The following is a 14,014-nucleotide window of genomic DNA, read 5'->3' as shown; positions in this document are numbered from 1 at the left end:
TGTTTTATGTGAGTTTCTCTCCAAAAATGTTCAAAAGTGGCCATAATGTGCACAGACCTCGAATCCCCTTAGCCTGCATGTGAGGGATCTCCTCATCACATGCTGACTTGTTCTGTGGATTTGCTGAATAAAAGAGCAACTGAAGTGAAAAGGGTGATTAAACTTGCTCTAAAGTGTCTTGAAATTATCGTATGCTGGGGAGGAATCGGTTTGGTATGGGAGCAGTGCTGGAGCAGCAGGGTTTGGCTCCAGCTGTGCAGGGGAAGGCTGGAGCCCTGGGCCCGGCCTTGGCAGCGCCGTCCGTGCTCCCGCTGCGCCAAACTGCCTCGCTGCTCGTCTCTGGGGAGGAGCAAAGCTGCTGTGGTGACAGTGCAGAAGGCAGATAATTGGCGTGGGGATAGTCTCTGTGAGTTGCCATTCCTTAACATCAGAGATCCACTAAAGTACTAATAATTACTGTTAATATCTTTCAGTGGAAACTTTCTGAGTAAACGAGTGCTGGTTGAGGCAGCATTTAACGGCCGCTGCTGGCATGATCGGAATGCAAATAAGTGTTATTAGCCTAATGATTTTGCTGTCACCACGGTGTGCAGCAGCAGTGCTGTGAATATGTCATGCAGTACCCGTGAATTTGGAAAGTGTGTCAAAACATAACTTCAATTAGTTTGCTCTAATTATGACTCTAGAGAGTTCATAAGTATATCACTCCTCATTAAAAGAGATTTTCTTATATGGATTAATACAGCACATAAAGGGGTGTTTGAGCGATTGGAGGCAGGGCTGTGCAGGGGGAGGTGCCCACGGGGTGCTGGAGGGTCAGCAGGTCTGGAGCTGGGCTGGGGTCCAGCCCCACCCCAGGAGCTGCTGGTGCAGGGCCAGGGCTGGGAAACCTCTCAGGCAGGAGCAAGTGGCTGCGCCAGGTCAGCTGTGGGCAGCAAGAGCCGGGTAGATGGTTCTGGACAGGCTCTTCAGTTAAAAATAACCAAACCAGCAACAAGCCCAAACCAAAAAAGCCCTGGAAGGAACCACACTTGATGCTGAAATAGAGATATAGCCAAAAGCTTTGCCCTGGTAAAGGTCAAGGAGCACAAGCAGTCAGAAGCACAAGCCTGTGCCAGCCTGGCCTCTCCAGAGAGACCTTTTGGGATGCTGGGTGTCTGTTCCCCTTTCCCAGGATATTTGTAGTCCATTTTACATGTCACATTGCCTGATCATATTCCAGCTTTGCAGAACAGAAAGAGATTGCTGTGCTCACAGGTGTGCAGTTGGGTAAGGGTTAAAGTAGTAATTGTTTAAATCTTTTAGGCTTTCCTCCCAGTTCTGTGATAATTTGATGAAGAACTTCACCCTAATTAAATATTCAAATTAGGAATAAGTGTCAATATGGCTTCCTGGTGCCTGGAATGATGATTAATTGTATTCAAAACTCTAGTGGCCGCTGTAATCTAAACCAAACCGTTGTTCTTGATTATTTGTGCAACACATTTACCATGTTTTTGTTTTAAAATTTAAACTAGTAATTGATTTGCCATATGCCACAGAACTGCACATACTTTCACGATATGTGTTTAGGAACTTGGGGACTTCGTAATTGGGATTTTCTTGCTTTTCAATGGCAGCCTCTTTTTTTTGTCTTCTACAATGCAAAATGATTTGGCTCTCACAACACATAAGGAAAATGCATTATGCAATCAAGTTGGTAGGTATAAGCTATATTGATCCTGGCCAAAGTTTACATTAATTTAAAATAAATTAGGCTTTGTTTCCCATTCCTCCCTACAATGTCATCTTTTATAAAAAGAAAGAGAGAAGGGGAGAGCTGATTTCCATCCAGCAGTCACTGCCTTGTCTTGTGCAGCTAATGTTCTTTTTGGAGACATCTCTCTGGCTGTCTGAGGCAGTAGAGTAATGGAATGCCCAGTTGTCCTACCTCAGGGATAGCATACGGCCCCGGAGCAGGCAGGCAGGCCATCACTTCCAGACACCCTCGTTACACCACAGTCCAGACCCCAGTGCCAGACCACCACAGGCAGTGCTGGGAGTGCTGCCCGCCGAGGGTGGGCCTGCAGGTGTGAGCCCGCACGTCACCTCCGTCACCCCTGGCACAGCGGGATCCCTGTGGTGTTTAGGGCGGATCCTGTGGGAGGGAGAGCCCGCACGTCACCGCTGTCACCCCTGGCACAGCGGGATCCCTGTGGTGATTAGGGCAGATCCTGTGGAACGGAGAGCATGGGATCCCCGTGGAGCTGGGCAGCCAGGGCTGGCCCAGTGCTGGTGTGTGCGCTCAGCGCCTCGTGGGTGAGTGATCTGTCCCCATGGCACACCTGGCACGTGCCCACCCTGCAGGGTCAGCCTCTCCTACAGCACAAGTTGGTACAAACGTCTAAAAAATACTCTCCTTAGAAATGGGCTTTTTAAGTAGATCTGGTTTATTTACCTCCAGAACTATTTCTGCTGAGAAGAAAGCAGTTCTCCATAGAGGGCAGAGAAACTGAGTCTTTCTACTGGCTGCCTTTGGTGCCTTGGAAAATATTTTTGAATACTTCTATTAAAAATCAAATGAGAAGCATGTCATGCCCACAGGCAGTGGTCTCCTGTTTTAAAGTGTGTTCATAACAAACATGCCTCTGCTCCAGAGACTCTCATGTGGATTGTGTTTTAAACAGCAAACTGATAGCCAAATTCAAATATATTTTCACACCATCTTTTTTTGGTTAAAAATAGCTTTGGAAAGCACAAGCAAACTCAGACTGATGCTTGCTTTTTCTTATTTTATCTGTACTGTTCACCATCATCTGCATCAAGGGCTAAAAATACATTGTTCTTCCCAAAACATGTCCTGGTTTTGAAGGCAGATAACTTCCAGATGTCTCGTGTGGTAAATGAAATCTGCTGGCTGAGGCCATGGGTTTGGTGCACTGCTGGAGAATACACGGGGCCCTGTCTCACACAGCCAGGGGGACACGAGGGCTGCCTGGTTCTGCTGGCAGGAGGGCAGTGCTCGGTGTCTGCCCAGTTCAGGGGCTCTCGCTCAGCTGAGGCAGGAGCTGCTCCCTCTGCCTCGTGCTGCACTGAGCCCTCTGTGAAGGGGAAGTGACTTTTTTACGTGTGGCAGTGCAGTCCAGAAGGTTAATGATAACATTTTATTGGAATTCTCACAGACTGGGGCTCTGCATTGGAAGAATGCAGGTTTGAAGTAAAGGGGCAGAGCCGTGCTGGCTGTTTGTGAGTGCTGGCTCTGCCTGCCTGGGGCTGAATGCCCTGCAGGGGATGGAGTGACACTGCTGCAGCCCTTGGTTGTTGGCTGAGCCCAGGGCTCCAGGGGCTGCAGGGGCTGACACTGAACAGTTGGTAGGCAGTTTTGGAAGCAATATTAAAATTGGTGTTTGCTGCTTAGCCTGACTGGAGCTGTCGGGCTGGAGCGAGCTGACAGGAGCAGCCCCTTGTGCTCGGTAGTAACCATGTTTGCCATGTCCTCCCTCCCCTCAGGCACATCTCGCTGACGCTGCCAGCCAGCTTTCGGGGCAAGAGCCACAGCAGCCGCCTGGACCTGGAGCACCAGCACTCCAACCTGTACGCCATCTCAGGTGAGCTCAGCGCCTCTGCTCTGCGCCTCCCCGCTCCCGCTGGGCCCCTACAGTGCTCTTGGAGGGCTTTTTGTAGTGCTATTGCACCTGAGCAAATACTGTCACAGGCATGGTGGAATCACACTTAGCACTGGTTTTGCTCCGTTGTGTTGTTTTTGCAAGAGGAGAAAGATACTGGATTTAAACCTGACTCTGTCAAAGCCTAATGAAAGTCTAGTCCCATCATCTGGCTGGAGATTTTAGGACAGTTAGGAAATTCGGCAGCTGGTTCAGTGGGCTGAAACTGCTTGTGGATAATCAGGGAAGAGAAGATGGCAAAAATGTACCATCCGTAGGTTCCTGCTATTAATAGTGAGTGACACTTGTAACATGGGAACATGGCATTAATTCATGTACCATAATCAAAGGGTTATTTAAAAGGTAGCTCTGCCTGAAACTGCAGCTTCAGGTTCCCGAAGAGATAGAATGTAACAATTGCATAATCCTTGTCAGTCCTCGTTTTTCTTGTTACTCTCCTGCCCTAATACATTTGGAAATGTAAGGGAAAGCGTATTCCTGGGTTCACAGGAGACAGTTCTGCATGGGGGTGGGAAGCTGTGCAGTCTCTCCTGCGAAAGCACCAACTGCAGCAGCTCTGTGTGGTGTTAGTGGGACTGCCCTTGCTGCAGGATGTGTGGCCTCTGCTCGTGGTGCAGCCTGAGGAGGTGCCTCCTTTACAGGGAGCCTGAGCACTTTACCAGATCCTTACAGGCAAAGCACAAAACAAGGCCTTGTAGAACTGGATGCAGCATTAGTTCTTCATGTTTACTTGAGCACATTTTCAAGTATAACTCTTTATTTTTCCTCCAATTGCACATTCTCCTCCAGAAACACTGTTATGAGTTGTGCGTGTGTTGTAATGGCTATTACAGCTGTGAGTTCTTTCCAGAGAAAGGGTCTTGTCATTTGACACATCCTGTGCACTGACAGGATTTTGGTGCACAGCTCCTGCCCACGGCTGCCTTGTCAGCAGGTGCAGCGAGGTGCCGCGACAGCTCTCTTTGTGTGCTCAAACCTTGCGAGGTGGATTGGCCCCCAGACGCGCTCTGGAAGCCATTCCCGAGTTTCCTGTTCCGTCTGGGCTATCTGCAGTGCTGCTGCAGTGCCATGGCAACAGGAGATTCAGAGCAGGCTGCCACGCCTGGGCTGCTGCCAGGGCTTCCCGAGCCGAGCTGGGTGAGGGCAGCTGGGCCTCCGGCACACACAGGGTCCCTCTCTGCCTGGGCTCCCTGTGGGCTCCCTCTCTTGGCTCCCAGGTCAGAAGAGGGGTTCTTGGGGCTGCTGAGGGAAACAAAAGCCATTAGGAGCAGTCTCTTCCCGTTTCAGTATGGGCTCAGTCTGCCGTGGGCACAGGAGGAGCTGGCATGGGGGTACGATGAAGAGCTGCAGCTTGGTCTCCCTTTGCTCTCTATAGACATCCAAGATTTTCTCAGTATTCGATGAAAACAACACTTCCAGCTGTGGTTCAGCATGTTTGGGGAAGATAAAATGAATTTTGGCTGTCGATTCTACTTTGTATCTCAAAATATATTTTGGCAGAATGACTGTATCCTCACTGGAACTGCCCATTACCCCTTGGGCTGTGTAATGTAGTTGTTGTTTGCACAAAACTGGAGTCAATGAAAAAATGGTCCTGAAAGCAGTAATTACAATTTTTAACCATTCTTTTGTCCTTGCCAGTCTTGGCCATGACACACTGGGTGACCTGAAAGTTACCGAGACTTCTCTTGGCACATACTCCTAAGTGAGTCCCTGGCAGGGGGCAGATAGGGGAGCAGTGCCCAGAGCCTGTCACGAGCCATGGCAGTGCAGCACTGGCACCCCTGGCATCGTCCTCGTGCCCAGCAACCTCCCTCGTCCCACCCCGTGCCATGCACCCAGGCCAAAGGCAGAATTAGGGTTTGTGATGTGCAGAATGTCTGTGGGTGCTGCTGGGAGCAGGATGCTGAGGAGCTGCCAGGTTTAATGTGCATGCTGGGGCAGGCAGCTGCTGGAAGAAGAATGCCTTGCTGCAGACAGACCTGTTGACAGACATGGCTCAGTATTTCACAGCACAGTCTTTCCTCATGGCCTTCAGTTTAATTAAGATGTTGTTGTGACTACATACTGCCTTCATTTCAGACTTGAGCATCTTCTGCCAGCATATTGCTTTGGCTTATCAGAGGCACAAGCACAGTGAGGGAGAGGCAGCCCTCGCAGGCAGGCCCAGATAATAACATACAGGGAAAATTCCTCAATGAAGTGAAAAATTATTTATAATAATGGTACTCAAATAGAAGGGAAATAAGTCAGTCTAAGGGTATATAAATTTTTATGATGATAGTGTATAAACAGCCATAGCCTGCCTTGTCTCCCATCTATTCCTGCAGAGAATGAGGGCAACATCTAGCATAAAGAAAAATACAATAAGAAAATGGAGAAATGAATGGGAAGAGCTGGAGGATTGATCACCCAGTGTATTTGTATATCCTGATGTAAAAGGTGCTGCTGACAGGTGGCCAGGTTTCTTCTGTATAAAACCATGTGTGTGCTGTCAGGGCAGTGTGAGCAGCCTTGTTTCGATTGATGAATTGCCTGCTTTCTTGATTAAACCTTCCATCACTTACAAAACAAAAAGCCTGTGTTTCAATGGCAGAGTGGGACATGTCAAAAAAATCTGTCTGCTTTACCTTTGTGCAGATGTTGGGCACAGACTGTAACATGTATTATTAAAACGAATGTGGCATTTACTGTGCATTATTTCTTTCCTGGGAGAAGGGACCTGTAAATTATATGCTAATAATAAGCTTTAACCCTTTCAGGACCCAAGAGATGTAGGAGTGTAAATATTCTGTAGGCCTCACTTAATTGGATGGGCTCTAACACCACAGCAGCACTCTGAAGTTACTAAGCAGTGGGTTCCAGCCCTTGCTGCTGGTGATCTGTGCATTCTGCTGAACAGGGTTGTCTTTTTTTTTCCCCTGAAATTTCCCTGTAGCCATCTTCAGTATTGTATTACAGATAGATGTGTTTTGGGGCAGCAGCAGACAAGTTTGTGTAATTTGACTCCAGAACAATCTCACCCCTCTCTTGGCATGTTCTCTGATTAGGATAGAAATTGTATTGTCAAAATATCTGTGCAAGTACCTTAAGAAATGATGTTACCTGGGTGTACTAATATGTCATCCATAAGTTTGGGCGTCCATGCTCAAGTCATGTTAATCCTTTGAAATAAAACAGGATCCGGAAGCGCAGCATCTCTCACTACCCGAAGCATTCTCAGTTCAGTTCAAGACCTTGCTGAGCTGCAGGTGAAGGTTTTCATTCCCTTTAAGAGGAGAAAAGCTGTGTCTAAGCCATGGGTTGGAGCTTAGATGTCAGATCCCAAAAAGCATAGCACGTTTTATCTTCCGATAAAGGAACGCCCGTGCTGTGATCGAGACTGCAGCACTTGCTGTTTGTTTTGCTGAGGAGCCATGGGTTTTCCAGCAGTCATTTGAGGCTGAGATGCCTTTGGATGTATTTCCTACCTCGAAGGTACTGTTTTGTGGTCTTTAAACACTTCATTGATAGATCTCAAGTTACTTGTGTGAGGTATTTTCCTGTGAGAAGCCGGGCTGAGCAGGGAAGGGAAGCGCGGCCGGCTGCCAGCGCAGTGTTGGCTGCAGTGTGTGTGCCAGCATGCCATGAAGGAGGAGGTTTCCCTGTGCAGCTCTTACAGGGCCAGTTTCTCCACAGCTCTGGCTTGTTTATTTTGGAGTCACACACCAGTATGTATTACCTTAGGGAGGTAAATATTTACTTAAATGGGTATTTATTATATTTATATATATTTATATTTTTATGATATTTAAATATTTATTACCCTCTTTAAGGCACTTTGTGTGAAAGGTCAGAGCAAACTGTGGTCTGAGAGTTTGGAGAGGGAAACATTGTGAGCAGAGGCTGCAGTCCAGGTTCCAGCTGCTGGGTCACACAGGTGATGTTCCCAGCAGGAAGCCCAGGGCAGAGCCCGCTGGGGAGGGGGCAGAGGGTCTCAGCCTGGTGCAGCCCCGCCAGGGCGAGGTGAGCCAGGGTCTGGCCGTGGCACGAGGTGGAGCTGAGCTGGGCTGGTCTGCAGGAGGATGGGCTGCTCCTGCAGGCACTGCAGCGACGTTTGGCGTTCATGCAGGTTTCTAATCCAGCTCTCTGGAGGCAGCAGAGAGACTGGAAACTGATGTTAATGGTCTGGAAAAGTAGCAAAGCCAGTGGATTCCTGGGAAGGAAACCGAGTTGCTTTTCCGTCCTGCAGGCTGGGGCTCTCGGCGGGGGGCAGGTGTCACCTCCCTGGGCAGTGGCGTGGGAAGCATTTGCTTCTCACACTGCTCCTGAGACAGCGCTTTGCTGCCTGGTTCCTCCTGTCCCGGAGGGGCTAGCTTGGAAATGCCTTCGGGCACCTACTCCCCCATCCCCCTCATTTTCTTTTTCTTTTGTACTTTGGTAGTGACAAAAGTCTCTTTCAGAGGTCTTTCTAAATTCAGATGTTGTTATATTTCAGTGCCCATATGTCAACTTCCTTCTTGTTGCGAAATGCCAGGTTATTTGGCCACGTGTGCCACTTCCTTGTCTATTTCCTTTTGAAAGACACAGTAGCTCTCTTCTGTGTATAGAAGGACAGGTGTTTTAATCAGACGTTAATAATTTATTTCTACAAACTATTGTTTTGCTTCATTATTTTTGTAGATAATTAAATTATGCACTTGTCACAGTGTGTTTACTTCACTAAAACAGGTAATTTTGAAAAAAAAATGGAAGATTCTATTCTTTGGATCAGTGCATCAGGATTGCTTTTATCTTTATCTTCTAGCACAGTTCCTGGTGGTTCTGCAATTACCTCTAATGTTCAAGGGTTTTGAGACCTTCAGTCTTGGAAGGGAAGGTCCTGTGCTGCATCCTACTGTCGGTCCCCATCCCTTCACTTAAGCTCTTCGTGCTTTTTAAGAGTAGAAGCGTAACTAAATATATATTTTGTGACACTGAATTTTAATCAGGATGGTCCAAAAGCCAGACAAGTTGTGACACAAGCTTTATTCTGCATTGAAACCTCTTTCCTGAAGCTGAGATTAAAGTCAGCCTGTTCTTTACCCTATTGCAATTTCCAGTCTTTGGACTAAGAGACCTGGATAATCTTCCAGCTATGAAAAACTCTATTAATATCCAGCAGTTCAGGGAGGCTGGAGTCTCATGTAAAATGCTGCAGCTGCATATTTCAGGAAGGGAAGTGTGTTACTTAATACTATACTTAATGAGATACAAAAAGTATGTTTCTTATGAAATTATGCCATCCACGGTGTGCAGACCCTTTTGGTGTGCTGTGTCAGCGTGCCCCATGTTACCCAGGCTGTGCTGGGGCACCAACCCCAAATGGGGATGATGGAGCCGCGAGTTCTCTCCCCGGTGACATTTTTAAGACAGACAATTTTTTGATGAACCTGCTGTTGTCCAAAGTGCCATTTGCTGTTTTCCTCTGCTCCTGTCATGTGCTGGCAGGGGAGGTGGAGGCCCTGGCTGCCTGCTGCCCTGCCCTCGTGTGTCCTGGCTCCCTCCGGCACGGCAGGCGGGCGTGGGAGCCGTGTCCCTCTGCTGGGGCATGTGGGCTTCACCCGTGCTCCCAGCTCACACATCACCTTCCAGGCAGGCTGCTCGTCTCTGCTGAGAGGATATCTGGCTGTAACCCTGGATCCGTAAATTATGCATGAGCAGGGGTACCGGGCACAGGCTGGTGGCACATCCGCAGCGGGGTGATGGAGGGCAGGGTGATCCTTTTGAGCTGACATGGATCCCAGGTTTGCCCTCGCCCTGCATGCCCCACAGCAGCACTGGGTGAAGGCCAGGGGCTGATGGAGGAGGATGAGCTTGTGGGACTGGCGCTGTTCCCATGGAGCACAACCTTGAGGTGGCCTGCACTGTGTTTGTTTTGCTTTGCTGAGTGCCAGAGTTTAATTTTTTTTTTTTAAATGGGGAGCCGCTCAGAGGTTTGGATATTTAAACAGTTATTAACCGAATGACAATTAACAGATTGCAGAGGCAGATTTTCTTTTCAAAACCTCCAAAATTGAGTACAGTTTGCAAAACTATCACAGCATAGTAATGACAATGAATTTTGATTTCCCGGAACTGATATTAGACTCCTTATTAAACTATGTGCATCTGCTTTTAATTTACTCCAAATAATTGGAAAATGCAATGAAGCTTTCCAATTAAAGCTTGGCTTTATGCTGTTTAATAATACCCCCCATAATATTATAGCTTATGAAGTGACAGGTGAGTTGGTGTATGAATAAAACATAAAGGCAGCAATAAGGGACAGAAAACCAGAGACAGTTGTTGGGGATTTTAAATGCTGGATGTAATTTGCATATATTAATCTCTTCTTTTCAGCCTTATCAGGCGTTCTTCAGTATTTGAAGTTAAAATAGCATTGACAGGCAGGAGTACGCTTAGTTTTTTCAAGGATTTATTACTTGTATAATTTCTGATCTTTAATAAGCAGATATGACTGATCCTCATAGTTCTATAGAAATCAGTTAATTGTTCCAGATGGCGTGTACTGATTATGCAAAATTACTTTTCACACTATTTTTTTTTTCTGATGGAGTTTGGAGTAAAATTAAATTTTTTATAGCCTTCTTATCATGCTGTTTTACAGTGGGTTTTGCACAGAAGTTGAATTTAATCTACTATATTACATTGACCAGCAGAGTTATTCTAATGTAGCATTCTGTGATTTGACAAAGAATAATAGAACACGTTGCTCATTGTGCATTTCTGTGCTGTTAATAAAAAGGAGTTGCAGTGCAGCAAACCAGGCTGTTATTTATGAAGAATGCTTAATTCGCACAGTTAAAAATGCAAAATTGTTACAATGAGATGCTTGCTCTTTTGGATATTCTGCTTGGGCAGAATAAATGTAAATAGTCTTGTTGCTACAGATTCCATCAAATAAAGCAGGAGTTAGTAACTGCCTGGCGTGGCTGGGTGGGATGGGACTGGGAGGAGCAGCCATGCAGGCAGCATGTTCCAGCTCCGAGCAGGAGATGTCACTGGTGTTTTCCCTCATTATCACCATCCAGATATCTCAATGGCATCATTTTATAATTGAAAACATTTGTAGTAAAGGTTGTTGGGCTTCATTTATCTAATGAAAAGCTGTTTATACAAAACAAACCACACATAAAACCCTCTTGCTAATAAGTTTATTGCAGTTTGTTTTGGCAGTGACTCAGTTGTTTGTTGGAGGTGTCATAGGGCAGGGCCCAGGGTGGGTGCCCATCCCTGGGCAGAGCAGCAGGGACAGTGCCATGGGCAGTGCTGCAGCTCTGCCCACAGGTCCTGCCAGGCCCTGGCTAACTCTGGTGGCTCCCAGCCCTCTCTGGGCCACAAGGACAAGGGTCCTGCTCAGCCCCGGGCTGGGCCCCGCCTGGGGGCTGCACTGCCACCAGCCTCAACCTCTGCAGAGGGCACAGAGGCAGCATCACAGCATCACAGCATCATTGCATGCCAGGACCAAGGCATCTTACTGATCCTTGGAAAGCAAAACAGCAAATGTTTAAAAAATGACCTTATGGTTAATGGATAAGTGGGGCACCACAAATGGACTGTTATGAATACTGCATATCTTTAACTCAATAGAAAAAAAAGACAAGTAATTAACTCAGCTATTAGAAAGCTCAGAATTTCTCCCATCTCCTCTTGAACTAGAAAATTGTTTTGTGTATACTTTTATATGTACATATAGATACAAATATATAATATATATGGAGACAACTAATGGCATAAATCAGAAATTATTAGAAAATATTTGTTCTAATGAAGTAATAATTTGGTGGTAATTTATTTCATCAGTGTAGCTTAAGGCTAAATTAAGTGGACAGATTTTATATGGATTCTCTAATTTTAATCTTCAAAATGCTATCTAATGTCTCATTAAGACTTTCATATAATGTATCTTAAGTACAGTCATTAAGTATAGTTTAGGGAGATGTATGTTCAGATATTGCTTAAAGATGTTTTAATAGGCCCATTTACTCTGATGATATTAATGAGCTCTTAACACATATTAAGCTTCTAAAACCAGTGGTGTCTCCTTGCAGTGAGCAGATCAACATAGGAATTGTGGAGGAATTGGATGTTCCAACAAAGCCAGTTTTCCAGGGACTCTCCAGGGCCTGGCTCCATCCCTTTAGCTGTGTCAGCACGGGGTGCTGTCCCTGCTCCTGGGGCAATGTGCCCTCTTCTGGGGCAGTGTGCCCTCTCCTGGGGCAGTGTCCCTGTTCCTGGGATGGTGTCCCCCCCTGGTGTGTGCCTTGGGCATGCAGGAGCTCTGTGTGGGTGCCTCTGCATGGGTGCCTCTGCGTGGGTGCCTCTGCGTGGGTGGCTGCTGCATCCAACATCCAACGCTTCAGAGCTGCGCATTGGGAACTGGCCAGGACCATCTCAGGGTCTGTGACATGTTACACATGTTTGGCTGCATATCTGTTAAAATAAACAAATCAGATGGGTTAATGGAAGAGCCAAATATGGGCCTGTGTTTAGATAAATTCTGCTTTTTGATCATCTAAAGTGAAGATGCAAGAGTTGTAATTAAGATAATAAAAACTGCTCATTCTCTGTTGTCACTTCAATTCCAACTCAGAAAGTTATTCCGAAGAAAATTCTCTGGTTTCATCGCTCAGCTCTTCTTAACAAATCCTTCTGAGTTCAGAGACTTTTATAATTACTAAATTGGTTTGTTAGAGGGAGATAATAGCAAATTTTTTCTTTTCATAATTGGACATTTCTTCCCTGTAGGCTAATGCAGGCACAGCACTCACATACACAATGAGCTGTGCTTTTGAAAAACCATAACTGGCTAATAAGTGCCGTGGTGTCATCGGAGAGTAATGGTGTGCTGATTAGCATAATTAATGACAAATGGTGGTGCAGAGTGGGTGGATTGGTTTAGCAGATGATGAATGCGCTGTGCCAGGGCCGTGCCGCGGTGGCGTGGCAGGCTGGCAGTGCTGCCGCTGGCACCTGCCACTGCTGCCCCCGCCCAGGGTGGTGGCACAGCCACCAACACACGGCTCCTGGTGCTCCTCGGCCGGCTGGGGGCACCGTGTGTCCCTGCGGGGGCTGGGGGCCGGGCAGGGGGCTCTGCAGTGCCAGCAGCAGTGGAAAGGAGCCGGGGGCTGCTCTGGGCCACGGGCTGTCCTCATCCTCCGAGGGCTGGGGGCCACGCCAGGCACTGGCCGTGCTACAGGATGGGCACATTCATCTGTGATTTGATTAATCAGGGCTAATTTACATTCACAAATGAGACTGATAAAAATGGAGTTACCTTTTCACCTTTAAGGAGGAGGAGGGATTATTTCTAGGTTGTCTCTTTTTTAAGTGATAAGCAACTCTTTTACCAATAAGGATGAAAATACTTCATTTGCATTAGCAAAAGAAGCTAATTATTATATAGTTAATTAGCATCTGGAAATGAGGATTATCTTAATTACAAAGCACAGTTTCCTTAATAGCTACAAAACTGTAAGTTTGATGTGTGTGGAGATTGGTGACTATTATTATGTAATTACTGATCATATTAATGGTGCAGTGTATTTGGATATCATTTGCATATGCAAATGAAATTTACCTGATAGAAATATGTGGTTCCAGTAATGATTTTGAGCGCTTAAAAATGAAATCCCATTAGAAGATGTGGATCCTGCATGGCACAGTGGATCTCCTCCTGCAGAGGGGCTTTTGGCTCGGCAGGGCTGTGGCTCTGTGCCTGGCTGTTGGCAGGAGGGCACCTCCCCTGGCCTTCACCACCCAGCCTGGGCGCAGGGACCTTCCCTGCAGCCAGGCAGTGCTGTGTGCCTGTGCCCTGTGCCATCCTCTGCAGCCCTGGAGGCTGGGTCAGCTTTGGGTCTGTTTCAAGGCTCTTCTGGCTGGGTGGATGCTCCATGGGATGGTGGGAGCGTGTTCTGGGCATCAGTGAGCTCCAGGGCAGAAGATGGCTATCCCCACATCCTTCCTAGCCATGCTCAGGATTTCTTTCCACTAACTTGCAGGCATGCTTGCAGAATGGAGAACACGGTGCTGTCAGGGCAGCTGATGTAGTTTCTTTCTCCTGCTTTTATTGGAAACACAAAGCTGCTGTGTGTTAAAAATAACTTGAGTCTCTTAGACCAAAACCATGTAAAGAGAGGACTGTGCACCTTTGTCTCCCCTGGGAGCCCTATGGGACAGATGTTGGTCACTCACTGCACTGCTGGAGAGTGTGGGGTGCTGCTGGGCAGGATCACAGCATCATTGCCAGTGTGAGCATCTGCCCCTGGCAGTGACCTGGCTGCTGTCCAGAGTCTGGGGGGGCTAGGACTGTCCCAGAGGCAGACCAC

General features: G+C 47.1%; 1 protein-coding gene across 2 annotated transcripts in view; it reads left to right on the top strand.

Moving 5' to 3' along the window:
• The window catches only part of MVB12B (multivesicular body subunit 12B), a 57,046-nt gene that overhangs the window by 27,393 nt on the left and 15,639 nt on the right, over positions 1–14,014 (top strand). For both annotated transcript variants that reach the window (XM_031057204.1, XM_005421228.2), the window contains one exon: positions 3,490–3,587. In XM_031057204.1, coding sequence (XP_030913064.1) covers positions 3,490–3,587 — 98 coding nt within the window. The remainder of the gene's footprint in view (positions 1–3,489; positions 3,588–14,014) is intronic.

This window comes from Geospiza fortis, unplaced genomic scaffold (genome assembly GCF_000277835.1).
Source record: "Geospiza fortis unplaced genomic scaffold, GeoFor_1.0 scaffold27, whole genome shotgun sequence".
Lineage (NCBI taxonomy): Eukaryota > Metazoa > Chordata > Aves > Passeriformes > Thraupidae > Geospiza > Geospiza fortis.
This window is presented reverse-complemented; position numbering and strand designations above follow the sequence as displayed.